Source organism: Thunnus maccoyii, chromosome 17 (assembly GCF_910596095.1).
Source record: "Thunnus maccoyii chromosome 17, fThuMac1.1, whole genome shotgun sequence".
In the NCBI taxonomy this organism is placed as follows: domain Eukaryota; kingdom Metazoa; phylum Chordata; class Actinopteri; order Scombriformes; family Scombridae; genus Thunnus; species Thunnus maccoyii.
In genome coordinates, this window is record NC_056549.1 from 13,278,841 (window position 1) to 13,296,572 (window position 17,732).

Here is a 17,732-nt window from a genome sequence, read left to right on the forward strand (position 1 = left end):
TATAGATGTTGTATATAGTACATAGACTGTAGGCTTTCACTCTAATAAGATGATATCTTGTATGACAAAACTAACTCAATAATGAAGGAAAGATTTGAAATGTAATTATAGAGTAAATTATTAAATTATACTGAACTCACTCTGGCAGCTTGAACAATTTGAAGTCATTTCTCTAATGTGCAAGTCATGAGATTCAAATTGGACAACTTTACTGAAATGTAGGGAGCAAATAAATCCCAACATATGTAAAGAATGGAGATTACATTTTCAGAAAAAGTGATAATGAGATAAACCCAAGAGATTCTCCAAACTATAAAAAACACGTTTTTAGCTTCAACTAATGAAACATAGGGTGGAAGTGTGATGAGGAAAAATGAATTCCTACATGTTATTTCTCAAGACGTTCTTCCTTATCTTGTGCTTAGTTCAGGGAGGTCCATAACCTTTAACAACAGTATGAATGTGTGAGTGCAGTCGCCACATTGTCATCAAGAATCAGATTTCTCCAGTAACATTGACCGTAATGTGACACAAGCTACGAATGACAGGAAACATTGCATGAGACATAAGTTTGGGACCACTGACATTACTGTATTATCTAGGGAGTTCTGTATGTATATATGTGTGTGTGTGTGTGTGTGTGTGTGTGTGTGGCAGGAAGTCAAAGCATCCCCTTGGACTGTGACTCAAAGACCCCTTAAATACACACATACACACACACCATATGCAAGGAAGATGCAGCACTCTCTCTTCTCGCACAGGAAGTTCTGTTCTTGTCTGCCATTTCCTGTCTGTCCTACCTTGACCCTCACACACATCGACACACACCAACACACACACACATCCTATCATATATTGTATATGTAAATAGGGTTAGGATTGTGTGTGCCTGTGTGTGTGTGTGTGTGTGTGTGTGTGTGTTTTGTTCAGGTATTCCTAACATTGTGGGGACTCACCTCTTAGGGGGAGAAAATCATTAATTTTAGGGTGAGAGGGGGCAATTATTTTAAGTATTGTATTTTCGTCTTTCCTGGAAGTTGAGGAAAAATGAGACGGTACGATGGAGAGAGACGGGAAATAGGCTAGCGAGAGGCAGACAGACAGACAGCGGGAATGAGAGAGAGTCAGAGAAATAAAAACAAACTCAGAGACAGCTGAAATGCTGGTTTCGGCTGTTATCTTATCTTTCCAGGAGGAAACATGGTATATCTTGAACTGGTTTGTCAGTGGTTGTAAATGTTGGATGTCTGTCAACGGTGATGTATGAACGTGTGTGTGTGTGTGTGTGTGTGTGTGTGTGTGTGCGTGCTGTGAATCTGTGTGATGGATGTGTGTGTTTGTCTGGTGGAGAAGTACGCATGAGGAAGCTATACATCAGGATTAACCGTGTACACCCACACACCCAAAGGAACTGGTATTTCAGAACACTGGGTGGAGATGATGCACTCACTCACGCACACACATACCAACACACGACACATACATTAACGCCATCCTGCAACTACAGGTTAGGGAAAAAAAACCATAAATGAAAATAAAGTTTGACAAATAATGTCATAATTCAAGTATATATTAATGGTTAAGGTCCATTTAGCAGCTTTTCTGAGAGATTTCAGCCACATCTCAGTGTCTTCATCAGCAGAAGGAGTTTTCATGTCATGTAGGAGAGAAGAAGAGAAAGTTAATAAACACCCTAAATAATATATTGATTATACACATTTACTGGTCATTGGTCCAGCTCATTAAAAGAAAGAACATCATGATACAACATAAAGTATATTAAATAAAGCAAAGGAAACATATGTCATAAGAAATACTTATCTCAGAAGGCATTAATCTTTAACAAAGTGATAAGAAATAGGTAAATGATCATTGGCGTTTCTTTTGCTTTATTTATTGCTATGTGAATTTTGTTTTAAATTGCCAAAACAATCATATATAGAATGTAATTGTATAAATTATCAACAGTATATTATCATACTCTGCAATATAGCTTCTTAGGGCAATATAGTGGAGATTGTGCAGTAGGCTTTGTTGTTGACCTCTGCAATACGCCACATGCACATCAGATGATAGAGTGTAAATTGACTTTTCATTGATATGTTTTCTAATTTATTGAATTCTAACTTGTAACGTTATAATGTAGATGCCAGTCTCCAGCAGATGTTCATTTTTTGTTTTAAAACAAAAATCTCAACCAAACTTGGTCAAATATAAATGTTTGTCATGATGTGTCAGGTAGAAATGAGTCAACAATAATTATAAGCTGTGTTTTTTCCACTTTTCCTCACTTTTGTAACTCCAGTACTGTTCTTTTCTAAAGCACTGCTCTTTGTAACCCCACTGTTGACCTGAGGGGGGCTGCAGACTGACCTGTGCGACCTTTGTGACAGTTATTGTTGTCAGCTGCTTCGTTTCACCTGCCAACGATGAGCTTCACCAGGAGGACGTAACAGACCCCTTCCCACTCTGCCGGAGCCCTGACCGACCAATGAGAGTAGCTCGTGCAGCGACAAGGATGTAATCTCTCACCAGCTTCACACCAGTAAACACCGCCTGTTTTGTTTTGCTGGAACTGACGACCCAACCCGAGGTCTCTCTGCTGGGGGATTGCACCTGGCTGAAGCAGTGACACATTTACATGTGACTCATGAGTCACAACTCAATACGGATGAGTGTGTGTGTGTGTGTGTGTGTGTGTGTGCCTGTGCCTGAGGGTGGAGTAGTCACAAGGTCGGTTGAGTGGTGACACCGTGCTGTTAATTGCCGTGTGTTTGTTCCTATGGAGACAAGTGAGAGCCTGATAACAAAACAAAATACAAATCTAAAGGATAATCAAAGGTCTTACTTAAAGAGTTGTGGTTACTGATGGTGCTTTACATCATCTAACAGGACAGGATAAGATTTGATTCATCACATTTCAATCAACACTGGTGACTTTTCTCTTCTTCTTTTCAACAATGACATTGTTCCTACTGTATCCACCATGGTCCATTGAAATTACCTCTTAATTTATCCAGATGTTATTATATCAAAAGCAGACATCTTGCAGTGATTGCAGAATTATATAAACACTACCTGCAAGTGTGATTATCAAAATTGAAAATAGGAAACCGAAAAATGTGCTCCAGGCAGTGTTGTAGTGCCGTGTAGGTGACTTAGATCCTGATAAAAACTCCTAGAAAAAGACAATGAATGACATTTCGCATGTCAGGTCAACTGTCTCTGTCATGTTTGCATCCTGTGACTCAAGGAGTGTAAGTCCGAATCCTGTTGGTCATACCTTGAACCTCTTCCTGACTGAAACAGAGGCCATGGATGAGGTGAACATCCTGTAAAAAAAAAAAAACACAAAGAAAAGCACGCACACTGCGCTAACCAGCCCATTTTTCTGAATTCTACATATATATGTTTACCTCAAGTTGTCAACTATCCCGCTGTGGCTTCCCTGACCCTTGCCACACAAGCCTGACCTTTGACCTTTAGAAAGACAAGAAATATTGTTTGGAGACCAGGAAAACATCAGATATACACTGCTTTTTGACCAAGAATTGATTTAACTGAAATGCTAACACTGTTATGAAGTTATTTCACACTTTCAAAAGTTAAATGTTATATTAAAGTCCCCCTCCACTTGAAAATCTGTTTTTCTGTTTGCTACTTCACTTGGATGTTTGACCTGCGTTGTACAGAGCTTGACACTAGCAGAATGTTCTCACATTTGTCTGCTGAAGGGGGAAAGTTTCTCTATCCAGTATGTAACTAACACTGAGAGTGACGATCTTGTGTCCAGCAGTTAGGTATTTTAACTTTTTTTTGGTGGAAAAACCATATCAGACAGAAGATTATTATTCAAAGCAGAGTATTTTTATATATTGTAAAAGGCATGTCTTTAGATTAAGAAATTTTTTTGTAAAATAATCCTCATTGTCTCAAAACAACACCCATGACCCTTTGTAGTTGTTCACATGAGTTTCAATCAGAGGTATCAGCTACGTAACAGCCGGTTTGGAGATATCGCTGAGAAAGAAACAATATTTCGCATTCTTGTTATACAGTTTGATAACACAACATATCACACTATTGTGATCTGATATTTCCTGTATGTGTTGTGTTTCCCACATGATAGACTGATTAATTTCATCTTGATTCTTTGACAAGTCACGGCACACCTAGGACATCCTGCTGTGCTGTGCTGTGACCGTAAAAATAAAGTTATTCTTGTGCTAAATATATAACATATTTCTATAATACAGTCTTCTCTTCCAGTTATGCTAAATTTGGTTATCTTCCTGTGCATTTCACATGTGTGCATACATGTGTGTGGAAGTGTGCATGCATGACATTCAGGAAACAACGTTTTCATCACTATTATGTAACAGTTGTCTGAATGAGAAATTCTCCGATACGTTATCAAGGAACTGTATGTTTTTTAGGGAGAGCAGGCACCCGACTGACACAACTAGACAGCAGATCTCATTTAGTCAGACGTGGACGGTTATCACTATTATTCTTGCTGACTGTAATTGATTACTCCCAGTACAGTTAGTTTCATGTAACACTTTAAATATTTTATTTTTTGAAAACATTTTGCGTTAATTTGAGGACCATATATGGCCTTCCTCCTTTGTCACACACTTTTGAGCCAGGTTGTGACAAAACGGAGGCTCGTCCACATCATTTTCTTTATTTGGCAAGTTTTCTAATGCTGTATTCTGACGCCAAAAGGTTTTTACTAGCACATTTTTGTCACTTCTATCTTACATTAGCCTGTAGCAGAAATGTTTGGGCCTTTAGAGAATAGATAGAATTAGTCTCAGGTTCATGTATGCATAACTTGAGTTCACAGTCTATCTTTAAGCTGCAAATTAGTAGTTTTGGGAGGCCATATTGTCCAGTTTTTTAATTATTGTTTGTGACTGAGGTCAGATTGTCTGTAAAGAGCTGAGTTGCTTCTAAAAAAAAAGGTACATTCTGTAATTCTGTGTAAGTAGGAGACTTGCGGTTATTTACAATTCCCCATATGAGATGCTATATTACCACGTAATTGTGTTTGTTTGTGTTTTACTGTGTTTTACATGTTAGTGATGTGCAAAAATATGGAATAAACTTAACCCTGAAGTTATTCTGAAATATTACTTGTAGCTATTTTCGTTCATTCAATTTATTCAAATGTTTTTCTCAATGTAACACATTACAGTTTTTCCTGTTTTCTTGAATTCAGAATCACTTCCCACCATCAATTCCCGCTCCACTTGTGATGTAACTCTCCTTTTATTGAGACATGTATAGTCTGATATATGCACGTTATGCTATAATTGTCTTAATTTGTTTTGTGGTCTGTTTGTTTAACAGTTAAGCATTTTTTCTTGCAGGCAGGGTCGTCATCCCGGAGAGCTGAAACCCTCAATACAACAGTGAGAACACTGTATCACTTGACGAATGAGCGTCTGTTATCTGAACTGGTCAAGAGCCAGGATGAGGAGAGGATGTGGAGAGAGAGGCGTTGCATATTGTTTGTTAAACATTTTCCTCTTTAACAGACAGACAGGATGTATTCTCAGAAAACACAAAGCTTAAATATATAAACAAGCTGGTAATAAAAGCACAGCATAGACATGAATGACAACACTTTTGAATATGATAATCCAATAAAAAAAAAAAATGACGAAAGCACTTTCATGCTTACTGTTTTTCTCTAACTGGCTCACTCTTTGATTTTACATCCCATTTCCAATCTATGAAGAAATCACTGTGGACTCCCTGTTTGATCCACCCATCTACAAACGTCACAAATACAGATACACAAACACAAATAATGCTAAGACACAAAGAATGTCAATTAACTGTGAATGGAATAAACAGAAAGAATAGAAACAGCAAAGAGTATATCTCTCTCCACACCACTCCTCTCATCCTCTCATCTCCGCATGTCTCTGCTGCCAGCCTGTGGCCACTCAGTTACTGAAACATTTCACACTTGATGCTCAAAAATGTAAAGAAGTTTTATTTAGGCTGCATTCCTTAGTAAAACTTTGGCCAGGACACATTTGGATTTCTTCAATCACATTGAATGTATTTATATTTTCATATTATTTAAGTAGGAAAAATACTTGAAATAATTGGCGTACTCCTGTTGAAACAAGCAGGAATCAACGTTTGAAAAACAGCAGTTACATTTTACTCTTCACTCGAGTCCTGACACATGTTGGTTGAAAAATATAAAATGTAAAAAAAGGTGACTGTTGTTGTTGTTTTTCCTCCTTTTCTTTTGCTTTAGTGGAGCTGGTTTGTTAAATCTGTTCTATACTCAAAAAGAAATGTTTTAAACTGTTAAAACATTTTAATGTTATACTAACTACTGTTTTCTTTCCCAGCAGCCACCTCCAGTTTATATTTTTATTTCTTCAAAACACCTACCAACTCCCTTGATGAAACAGGTCATTCATATCAGTTTCCCAAAATTATCTCACATTATTCTTTCCCTGCACCACCTTTGTATTGAATTACAAATGTTTCCTCGTTTCTTTATCCCAACCAGAGCTGTAACCCTCCTGGGGGAGCCGAGGTAAAAATGAGCTGTTTTTGGTGACTAGATTAATGATAACTGATAGAAAGAGCTAAGAGATGGGACTCATAAATCAGCAGGACTTACTGTATCAGTTGTGTTGATGGCTTTGTTGAGACAATATGAATAATATATCTATCCATTTTGCTGGCGAGAAGTCCACTGACATCCCTGAGGGAGTTGATCTTTCAACTACAATATTTTATGACAATTTCAATAAGTTTTATAATGCTTTATTATCTGAAATTGAATGTAACATTATTCAAAATTCAATGAGCTCTTGTTCTGTGTCATGCTATCAACATTATCTGTCAATTAGTAGGCCTAAATTTACATGCACACTAGTCCCTGTTGTGTCTTATTCTGTTTTAATCATGATCAGAATATGACATGAAACATAACCTGGTTATTCATATCCCTGTATGATTCTAACATTATCCAGGTCAGTGATTGTCTTTGACACATTCAGAACAATCTCTCGTTTCTGCACTAAGATGCCGGTATATCCTGACCATGTTTTATGACACAATATTTAAATTAATTCAGATTTTTCCTTGATTATATGTCCTGAAGTCTACATTTAGTTAATTTTTCAGTTTAAACAAAATAAATAAAATAAATAAATAAATTAATTAATAAATGAATAGCTCCACATTAAGAAAATATCAGTGCTATATATAATAATATATTGTATAGTATACAATATTCTCCTATATAGCTGATTTAATATTTAAAATTTTAATTTGTTGGTATGATAACATACTAATCTCAGACCATGCTTCCGTTTCATTTCTTTTTAAATTCCCCAACTTTCTGCACCATTCCCCAAGATGGCGTCTCCAGACAACTTGGCTTAGGGATCCAGAATTCATAGAGTTTATTGGAGCACAAATAGACTTAGTATTTTGAAAATAAGATTGACCAGACATCTGTAGCTGTGAGGTAGGGAGCCTTTAAAGCCTTTTTAAGAGGCCAGATGATAAGCTTTACAAGCTTTAAAAAAAAAAAAAGAAACTCAAATTTCCCAAAATCCCTGCCATCAGCTAATAGTGGAGCTCCATAAACTGAGAGCCAAATCAATTCCAATTTCCGCACCACCGTCCCTTTTTCAAGTGTTAAAGAAAACCTTTTCAAACGTCATTTGGAACAATAAACATCCGAGACTTAGGCTTTCCTTGTTATATTTACCATATGACAGAGGTGGACTACAATTACCAAATCTTTAATGGTATTTCTGGGTAGCTCAAATTAGAGCAGGGATGTTAAGGACCATCCCTCAGCATGGGTCACAATTGAATCCCAGTCAGTTTTAATCCCTATAAACTTGTATATGCACTCAGTAGATAAAAAGTTAATTAAACAAACAAAAAACCCTTCCTGAAAAACACAATAATGGTTTGGCACAGTCCTCTCACATATTTGAGTGAGAGGACTGTGCCAAACCTCTCACTCACAGTTATCCCAGTTTTCGCTCATGTTTGGTAATGATGACTTTTGGCCAGGCAGACCCAGGCTTATAAGACCTGCAAGGTATCTGGCCTTTATAATGGAAATAAATGTATGTCATTTGAAGAACTTAAAACCACATATGGAATTCCTACAGAGCACTTCTTCAAATATCTTCCTCTTCAAAGTTTTATCATGTCCAGGCAGCGCAACAGTTTGGAGTTTTCCCCGTTTGTCTACCTTAGAAGACATCACTTTAAAGCGTCTGGAAGTCAAGGGGCATGTGACTTTACCATACAATCTGTTTGTGGACAAGTGCAAAGAATCTTCAAACAATATTCTACAAGCATGGAAAAATAGATTTGAAAGAAAATGTAACAGAGGAGGAATGGTCAGAAGCTTGCTCCTTAGTTCAAACCCACACAGTAAACACACACTCCAAATTATTACAATATAAATGGCTAAGCAGACAGTACATCACTCCGGCTAGGTTGCATTTCTTTGACTCTAATATTCCTGACACATGCATTAAATGTCACCACCAGAAGGTGTCTCTGTTTCATTGTATGTGGAAGTGCCCACAGATGATCTGCTTTTGGGGAAAAAGTGCTGGATCTGATCAGTCAGATTATTGGTAAACAAGTGCCTCTTAATCCTAAAATATGTATTCTGAATACTTATCCAGATGATTTTGTAACTTCAAACAGTGTAAGGCCCCCTGCTCAATGTTTGGAAGCTAAACAGTACATTGCCTGCACATGGAAGAAACAAACAACCTGTGGAATTTCCCAGTGACTGAAAGGAAAGACTTTTCACTTTGCTCCTGAAAAGATAAGATAAGGTACGTCGCCAAAAACAAACTTTCTGATAAGTTCTGGAAAATTTGGAATGTTTTTTACAATTTTCTGGAACATAAGTACATACAAAATGATGGTTGCAATGATAGACTGATTTGACTGTTAATAAGGCTGTGTGTGTGTGTGTGTGTGTGTGTGTGTGTGTGTGTGTGTGGTTGTGTGTGTGTGTGTGCTCTGCATTGTAATTGTTCAGATTATGTTTAATAGTTTCATTCATCTTATTGTCTTTTTTTGGTTTGGTTTGGGGTTTTTGTTTGTTTTGTTTTGTAAAAGACAATAAAGAGATGTTTAAAAAAATAAATAAATAAAGGTACAAGACATGTACTCAAGTATGCGGACACAAATTATGTAAAAGACACTAAAAACTGAAATAAGTGTTTCCTGGATGAAAAAAATCTGTAACCATTACATTATATGTATGAGTAGAATAGATTTAACACATTTACTTTATTATTTATTTTGAATATACAATAATTCTGTCTTGCAACATACAAAAATATGACAAAAATATCACAATATTATTATTATTATTTCCAAGAGTGAAACCATTTCAACAAAATGGATACGACTTCATGCACAGAGCCAAACTTATCATTAAGATCATCTCGGGGAACCAGAGTTGTATAAAAACATGAATCTGAAACTAAATGTACGTGAAACCCCTGGAGACTGATTTACAATTCCCTTTTACAGTGGGTTACAACACACTCAGGTCACAAGTCTACAGGAAGAGAAATTACTCACAGAAATTCCCCAAATGAGACCATGAGCGAGCACAATGCTGATAACTGCTGGGTGGAACAAAGTTATTATCTTGAAGTAACATATAATATATCATAACAGCGTCCTTCACACAGGAAGGACAACAAATAGAATTAGAAAGAGGAACAACGTTTATTGATCTCCTTTTTTATTACATAATAGGACATCATTTATGTAGCATTCTTCTGAATGACAAACAAGGGTACAAACATGCAACTAGAAGTGTCCACTGTACTTCATTACATATTTTAAATTATTACTTTAAGCTTATGTTGGTGGTTGTGGAATGCAGAAGTGACAGCAGCAAAGAATGAAGTCTGATCATTTGAAGAAACAAAATTAATCTCTTGCATTTAATTCTGTACTGCAGACCCTTTTTTCACAGATTAATTTTCTGTGCAAAGGCACAGATAATATTGATACATTCTGTAGGTTAGGCAACTTTATTATTAATAAAACCTCCATATTGGGTAAAAAAGAATAGAGAAAAGTACTATTTGTCTATACATCAACACATTAATCACAAGCAAAAAGCATTTCCTTCATGTAGTATATTCAGCAAAGGGGGATCTGCATAGAACGGATGCTGTAATCACTGAGAAAATTAAATATAATTTGGCCCAATTTAACAATAATATTCATATAATTGATTGATTGTATTTCTTTAATAGGACAGTGTGCAGTTTTTAACATAAAAGATGCACTGCACCGGAGTTAACTCAAAGCTAATTAACATCCGCAGTCCCCCACAATCAAAACATACAACAGCACAACAACAGCACAAAGCAAAAAACACACAGAACACACCATACAAAATACAAAATACAAAGCTACACACGACAGCACATCACATACACCCACAATGTCAATTAGAAATTAATAATGTAAACTACCTACCTACAAACTACCTCCTACAAGACTACCTGCACTAACGAGAAGACCTTAGATTAAGTTTAGACTCAGTGGTCACAGAGTTGATTGGTCTTTAGCAGGTTTTTTAATTTGGCCTTGAATGTATTGATTGAACTGCAGTTCTTCAACATATAACATGTAATATACTGTAGCAGTGTTTTATCCAAAGTGATGTTAAAACAAAACCAAAACTACCCACAACTGCTACTATTGGACAAAGGTGTCAAGCAAACACAGATATGTGGTCATATCTATGAACACTATGTTGACATTGTAGTCATAAAGTAAAAGAAAACATCAAAATAATTGATTGTGCTTATGTGCCACCGGAACAGCTTCAAATCACAAAAAAATTCAAATGTGTCCACAAAAAAAACAAAAAAAAATCATAATTTGGTATTTTGATTATAGTTTTGAACAAACATGTGCCAGACACAAGTCCTGAATAGTCTGTTAGTGCTTTGTTGAGTTAATCTCTATGATGTGATATGGTGGTGACTATGACGTACAGGACATTACATTAACATTGTTTTCATTGTCATTAAACAAACTTAAGGTGTAGTGCTAACATCCTGTCAGACTGCACCCTCATGATGAGAAATAGGAAATATTCTGCTATAAAATGAAACTAATCACTCAGAGGAACTTTAATTTCATATCAAGCACAAATAAATGCAGAATATGCTGATTAATGCACTACATCCCAAAGGATGACAATGTGTGATTGTGTATGTGTGTGATTCACATTGATTGTAATTTGATGATCAGATAATTCACAGTAAGCAACATTCAGAGGTATAAAAGTAAACCTACGACAGTACTAAGTGCTCCTAAGACTTCAATTTCATAATATGTGTATTCTGAAGAGACTGATTCATGATCAGTCGTGATTTTGTATTGTTATTTTCATGATTTTTGTGGATAAGTGCAGACAAAAAGCTATTTTTTTGTCATAATGTGTTAAATGTCTTGATCAATATCATCTACTGATCCATTGAGATCACTAAGTTCCATTTAGTCATAATATCGTCCGCCTCCCATGCTGTTTCCATCCCTCTCTGTGCCTCTGCCTCCTCCTCAGATGCTTGTCTGACAAACACACTCTCCAACCTCAAGTCGCCCTTCATCGTCTTCACCTCCTCCTCACCTCCCATCCTGTCCTCTCTTCCTCTCTCTCCCTGCAGTAACCCATCTAAACCTCCCTCCTTGTTGATCTCCATCTTTGGCAACACTAATTTCCTAGTTTCAGGATTCCAGTTAACACAAATAGCTCCTTCCTCCTCCTCCTCCTCCTCCTGTGCTGATGCCAGTCTCAGAACATTGTGGTCATCTGATAAGAAATGTGATTGGCCAGTGTAGGGGGTGGGCATGGGTTTGATGTTTTGAGAGGCATAAGCACAAAGGAGGGGTACGTTCTCACTCTCACTTCCTTCCCCCACACCTTCATCTATCTTCCTGTCTGTTCTTCCTTCCATCCCTCCCTCCCACTTTGTTGACAGATTTAAAGGGATGTGGAAGAAGCCAGTTTGTGGGTTTTTGTTCACAAATAAACCTGAACGCTCTCTATCCTCCCTCTCTCTGTCCACCTCACTCTTGCTTGTTCCCTGAAAAGACTGTAATGATGCCTGAGTTTGGGTCAGTAACACTGGATTTACCTCGGACCATGCATGCGCTTGCACAAGTGTGCTCCTCTCTGTCTGTGTGTGTGTCTGCAGGTGTACGTGTGCGTGGGTTGACTTCTTTGGGAACGCTGTCTGAGAAGCATAACCTCCAGCGGGGCAATCATCCTCAATCCTCCACTCTTTCTTGTTGTTGCGGTCTCGTGCTACACATTTCTGGCGTTCACCTCTCAGATTATTCCCATCTTTTTCTCCGTCTTGCCTCCAATATCCTCCTTTCCCTTCTCCTCCATCAGTGGTCTCAGCTATGCCAACAACTCCGTAGTCAACAGACAAATCATCCAAGAGGTCCTCAGGCTCTGGGGGTGTTTCAGACCTCTGGGGGGTGTAAATTGGCGGGGGATCTGCAATGTGTAACTGCAGCTTATTGGGGCATGCAGGCTTTGAGATGATGCTGTCGGTGACTGATGATAGCTCATCTTTCATGACAGTGATGAGGATGAGGTTAGGTTTCTCAGGGGGGAAGGTCAGAGGGGCAGAGTGGAATGAAGGTGTGTCCTGGAGGTCACAGGGGAACGAGTGTGGTATGAAAAGATGGATCTTTAGCTTTTGAAACAGGTTTGATACTGACATTAAATGTCTGAAATACAATATAATGATTACAAAACACATAGTTCATTTAAAACATACAATTAGACACAAAAATTAAATCAATGTACCTCATGTCTTATGTCTTGTGAATGTGAATGTATCTACGTTACATATTAACCTGACACCATCCTAACTTATATCTTATATATCACGGTATTATTATTTATCTTGGTAGTAAGAGATTGTAAGCAAAACCTCATGATGGAAAGCATGAAATTAAATAAAGATAATTATACAAATAAATCAATCAATGTAATTTTGTAAATGCTTAATATCCTCTTTAACACCCCCCTTGCATCACTGTGTTCTTTGAGGTTTCACTTATACACTGTCTTATGAATCTATAAATACATAACATGTTCATTTATATGTAACTTTTTATAGTACTATCCTACTGCAATGTGCAATACTGGTGCAATGTTCTTTTCCTGGTTTTATAAGCTGTTTTTCTTTTGTTTGTTTGTTGTTTTTATTTTATCAATGTCATTGGTCTTACTTAGACAAAACTTGGGCGAGATGATGCAATTTGTATGATAATTTGTAAGATAAGCTAAGATATACTTTATTGTCCCCTCAGGGAAATTCTTCTTGGACTTAGCGTTAATTGCTTCACGAAATATGTATCTCCTAAACATACTTACTTATATACATACATACCTCACACCATTCATACAAAACAAACAAAACCACAGAACCATCAGAACAAATCCTGTTCTCATCATTTTGAGGAACAAAAAAAGGAGGAACAATTTTCCACTGTGTTTGTGTGTGTGTGTGTGTGTGTGTGTGTGTGTGTGTGTGTGTGTGTGTGTGTGTGTGTGTGTGTGTGTGTGTTTGCATTACCAAGATATATGGGCTCTTCTGTCCTTTTCCCGTCAGGTAATGATAGAGAAGGTAGCCAACCACCAAAAGCATACACATGCACGCAGATGATACAACGATACCCACAACCACCCTCTGCAGCTGTCCAATCACAGGATCTGGAGGGAGACAGGAGAGAGAGTGTCACACAGACACATACATGCATACGTTTAAAGATAAACACATACTATATAGTGCACAAATGTTGCAGTTTTTTATTTCATTAGTGCTCCAAATCCACTTCTGATTATTATGTTTCGACCTGAGGTGAAGGATCAGGTTAAAAAAATTCTTGAACCTCCTGGACTTATGAAGTCAAACTACCCAGGTAGCATACGGAAGTGGGCCACTTCCAGCAATGATGTGGCACCGCTGGCCTTCTTCTGGCCTGGACAAAATGTATGTGAGCCTGAAATGGCCCACATGTAAAGTAGCAAATATGGTCCAAATATCCCAAATCAAATGTGGGCCTTCTCTGGTAAAGATGCGGTGCTCTCAGGTATGTTTATTCTGGATGTGGGCCAGTTCTGGTTTATCTGGTTTGTTCTGCGGTATGTAGGTCGGAAGAAAGTGCCAAAAGTGCCAAGTGTTGGCCATATCTGGGTCAAAGTAATTTTGCTATCTGGGGCATTGTATAATGTCTACAATGCATTGTAATTAAGCTACAAATAAACTATTTTGCTTGATTGACACTTGGGAAATAAAAGTAATACACAAACAATATGTTTCAGGGCACAAACATCATCTCAGTAATTAAATCTATCTTTTGCTTCCATATTGTGTTCCATCACATTCCTTTCTACCGGTCAATACAATAATAACAACAATAATCTCTTTCACAAACACACAAAGGCAACAAAGGTTGTACCTCGAGGCATAGTTATGCAGTGCCACGCTGAGGATTGGCACTCGACAGGCATGGAGAGGAATCTTGATTTTGCAGAGAAGCAGTACTTGGTATCGTACTCCATCAGGTGATATTTATACGGACTGGAGACCACTGGGATATGGTGCTGCAAACACATATAACAGAGTCGACCGTTATTAGTCAAACTGTTGCAAATTTGTAACAGAGCCTCAGGTGTGCTTGATTTAACACCCTGTCCATGCCAAGGAGGGTGGGACAAGCCACATATGTCCACTCACCATCTGGTCACGACGTGTATTGTGGATGTAGAGGTAGTAGGTCATATGGGGGTAGAGTGTTGCCATGGAAATCCCCGGGGTTTGGTTGGTGGGCAGATATTTCATTGGTCCCTTCAGACTTATGATGGCACTGTTGTTCTCTATTTCCACAGAAAGGAACGGAGGCCCAAAAGTAGCTATAGAGATAGACAAAAATATTTTATTTTGGTTGATATTTTAAAAAATGTAGGTAAAAATGCAAAGTAGTTCACCTATTTAACCATCCACTTAAGCCAAATAAGTGGTGTATTTACTTAAAGATTAAAGGTAAGTAGATCTCAGCTCACATCTTTAGACAAAATGTCACTTTAACTTACTGTCTGACTTTGGATCGAATCTCCGTGTGATAACCCATTTGGACGATGCTCTCCTGCCCACAGCACGAACCTTGGCATGGTACCCCTGCTCCAGGTCCGACGTCTCATTGGACAGATCACACCAGCTCCGCACTATTTCTGTACAGTGCTGCACGGCCCTCCAGTTCACCCGTCTTCCTTTGCTTCCCTCAACTCTGTCCCCGTAGCTGAGAAAGACAGAGTAAACACACACAGATCGGAGGATGACTTATGGGACAATAAGAGTGGAAGGTGTAATCTCAAAACAACTTCTTGTTCATTTCCCCCTCAGGCATGAAACTCCAGGTTCTATAGACTGTTTGTTACTAGTTTCGGTTGTCTTTTGTTTGTTTTCCTATCTTCTTTCTGTGCTACTTTTTAAATTCCTTTGAGACTAGTGACCTATAACCTATGTAAATAGATGAATTTCAACATTAACCGGCTGAAGTCCAATGTAGTTACAGTATGACTAATATACCAATAAGGAAATAAATCATTATTCATTCAGGTTTCATTTTAATTCTAAAATCTCTGCTTACATGGCATACTGCACCGTGAAGTGTGTGTCATCCGGTGTGCCATGTCCTGGGATCCAATGCACCACGTTCCACAGATTCACAGAAGAGAAGGTGACATTGACGGGGCTGGGAGGAGATGAGGAGACTGAGAAAGAAGATGGAAAGTTTGAGATTGAAAAACGTAGCATCTATAAGGCCTCATGCTTGTCATTAGACTAACTATTTAGACTAACTGTAGCATGTTCATTTCTTGGTCTGGGAGTCTAGGTAGCAAGGTGGCCGAACTTTGAACTTCCTGTAATATTTCACATGTAAACTGAGAGCTGCTGCTGTTATCAACTGTTTCTCAAACTTTGGCCCAACCCACAGTGTCGGGGATTTTAGACAATTATTATGTTGCATTACTATTATTTGCTGTTCATAAAAAATATGTTAATTTGTAGAAAAGCCTCCAGTACATCAGGCAATGACTAATCTATTTGACACGATCTGTAAACATCACACAATACAGTGTAACAAGGAATATCAGAGTATATTAAGTTATTTCTGAATGGTCTGATTGATGAAAGTGAGTTTCATCCTGTGGTGCAGGTTTTAGCTTACAAACCTCTGAACTTGAACCTGTGACAAATTTAATTTGAACTCGAAGCAGAGCTCCACACATGCTAATTTTCAGTCCCAAATGACAGGCCTGTGAACAAATTCTGAGGCCTACCTTACACAGCCATGACACACCATTGCGCATAAGCAATATAATAAGTGTTCAGGAACAAATTGCATAATGCTTCTAATGCAAGTTGTAGCAGTTTGTATTATAAGTAGAGCTGCAACCACTGGTTGATTAATCGATTAATTGCCAACCATTTTGATAATCAATTCATTGTTTTGAGTCTTTTTCCCCCCAAATTCTCTTATTCCAGATTCTCAAATTTGAATATTTTCTGGTGTAATTAGTCTTCTATGATAGTAAACTGAATATTTTTGGGCTGTGGACAAAACAAGATATTTGAGGACTTCACCTTGGGCTTTGGGAAACAGTGATTGACATTTTTCATCTTTCTCTGATATTTTATGGACAAAACAACTAATCGATTAATCAAGATAATAATTGTCAGATTAATCAATAATGAAAATAATCGTTATTTGCAGCCCTGATTACAGCCCTGATTTTTTTGCATCCACTTCATAAAACTAGGCAAACAGAGATCCACAGTGAGATTCATATCAATTATTGATTTCATGAATCTGCAGCACATTGCCCTTGCCAATTTCTGATTAATCCCTTTATTTCTACCTCACAGACACACACAGTTGTTCAGGGCCATTAAAATTAAGCTTAGTTGTAATTGTGCTTTGAAGTCATGAGAACAGGCCCAACAAATAAGAAAAAAACAGCAATTATACTCTTAATGTAAATTTAATGCACCCTTACCTTTACAGTACAGAGCCTCGAGAATCAGAAAAATGAAAACTGTCCACATTTCATGGACGGTTTCACGTTTTCACAAGAAAGACCTACATATTCGACCTTCGACGGCTTCTCAGCTCCTCCACTCCGACTACACACTTGTCACACGGCACAACGCTGATCTGATTCTCCACACGAGTATAAAAAATCAGACACAAAAACAAATATTCAAGGAGGAAATTCAAAAGTGGAGGTTTTAGTCCGAAAGGAGGGGTATAGGTGACAGCCAACCAGTAAACCCGCTATGATTCATAATGAAAGTTAAAGAACACCTTGCGAAGATTTCCGTGAATGAGGAAGGAATGCGACCTTACTTGTTTGTGCACATTACAGGTGTGCCCATGTGCGTGCGCGCGGGGAAGGGGAAGAATAAGGAGAGCAACAATACACAGTATTGTTTAACTACTAGCTTATTATTAAGCAGTGGAAGGAGTACTTTGGGAAGTAAAACTACCACTACCATTGTGTAAAAATACTTAAATGCAAGCAAAGCATTGATAATTGTACTCAAGTAAAAACACATCAGCAGCGTAAATGCAAAGTATAAAAA

At 37.7% G+C, this 17,732-nt stretch overlaps 1 protein-coding gene across 2 annotated transcripts; it reads right to left on the bottom strand.

Moving 5' to 3' along the window:
• Positions 1-10,498: 10,498 nt before the first annotated feature.
• On the bottom strand, positions 10,499-17,732 carry il20ra (interleukin 20 receptor, alpha). Of its 2 annotated transcripts, none has more exons than XM_042390605.1 (7): positions 17,147-17,732; positions 15,736-15,859; positions 15,179-15,384; positions 14,823-14,998; positions 14,545-14,689; positions 13,659-13,795; positions 10,499-12,722 (listed from the first exon to the last, which is right to left on the bottom strand). In XM_042390605.1, the coding sequence occupies exons 1-7, from the start codon at positions 17,193-17,195 to the stop codon at positions 11,529-11,531; spliced, it is 2,031 nt and encodes a 676-aa protein (XP_042246539.1). In that variant the 5' UTR covers positions 17,196-17,732; the 3' UTR covers positions 10,499-11,528. The 2 variants fall into 2 exon arrangements, with proteins under 2 accessions (XP_042246539.1, XP_042246538.1); XM_042390604.1 differs by having other exon boundaries at positions 10,499-12,770.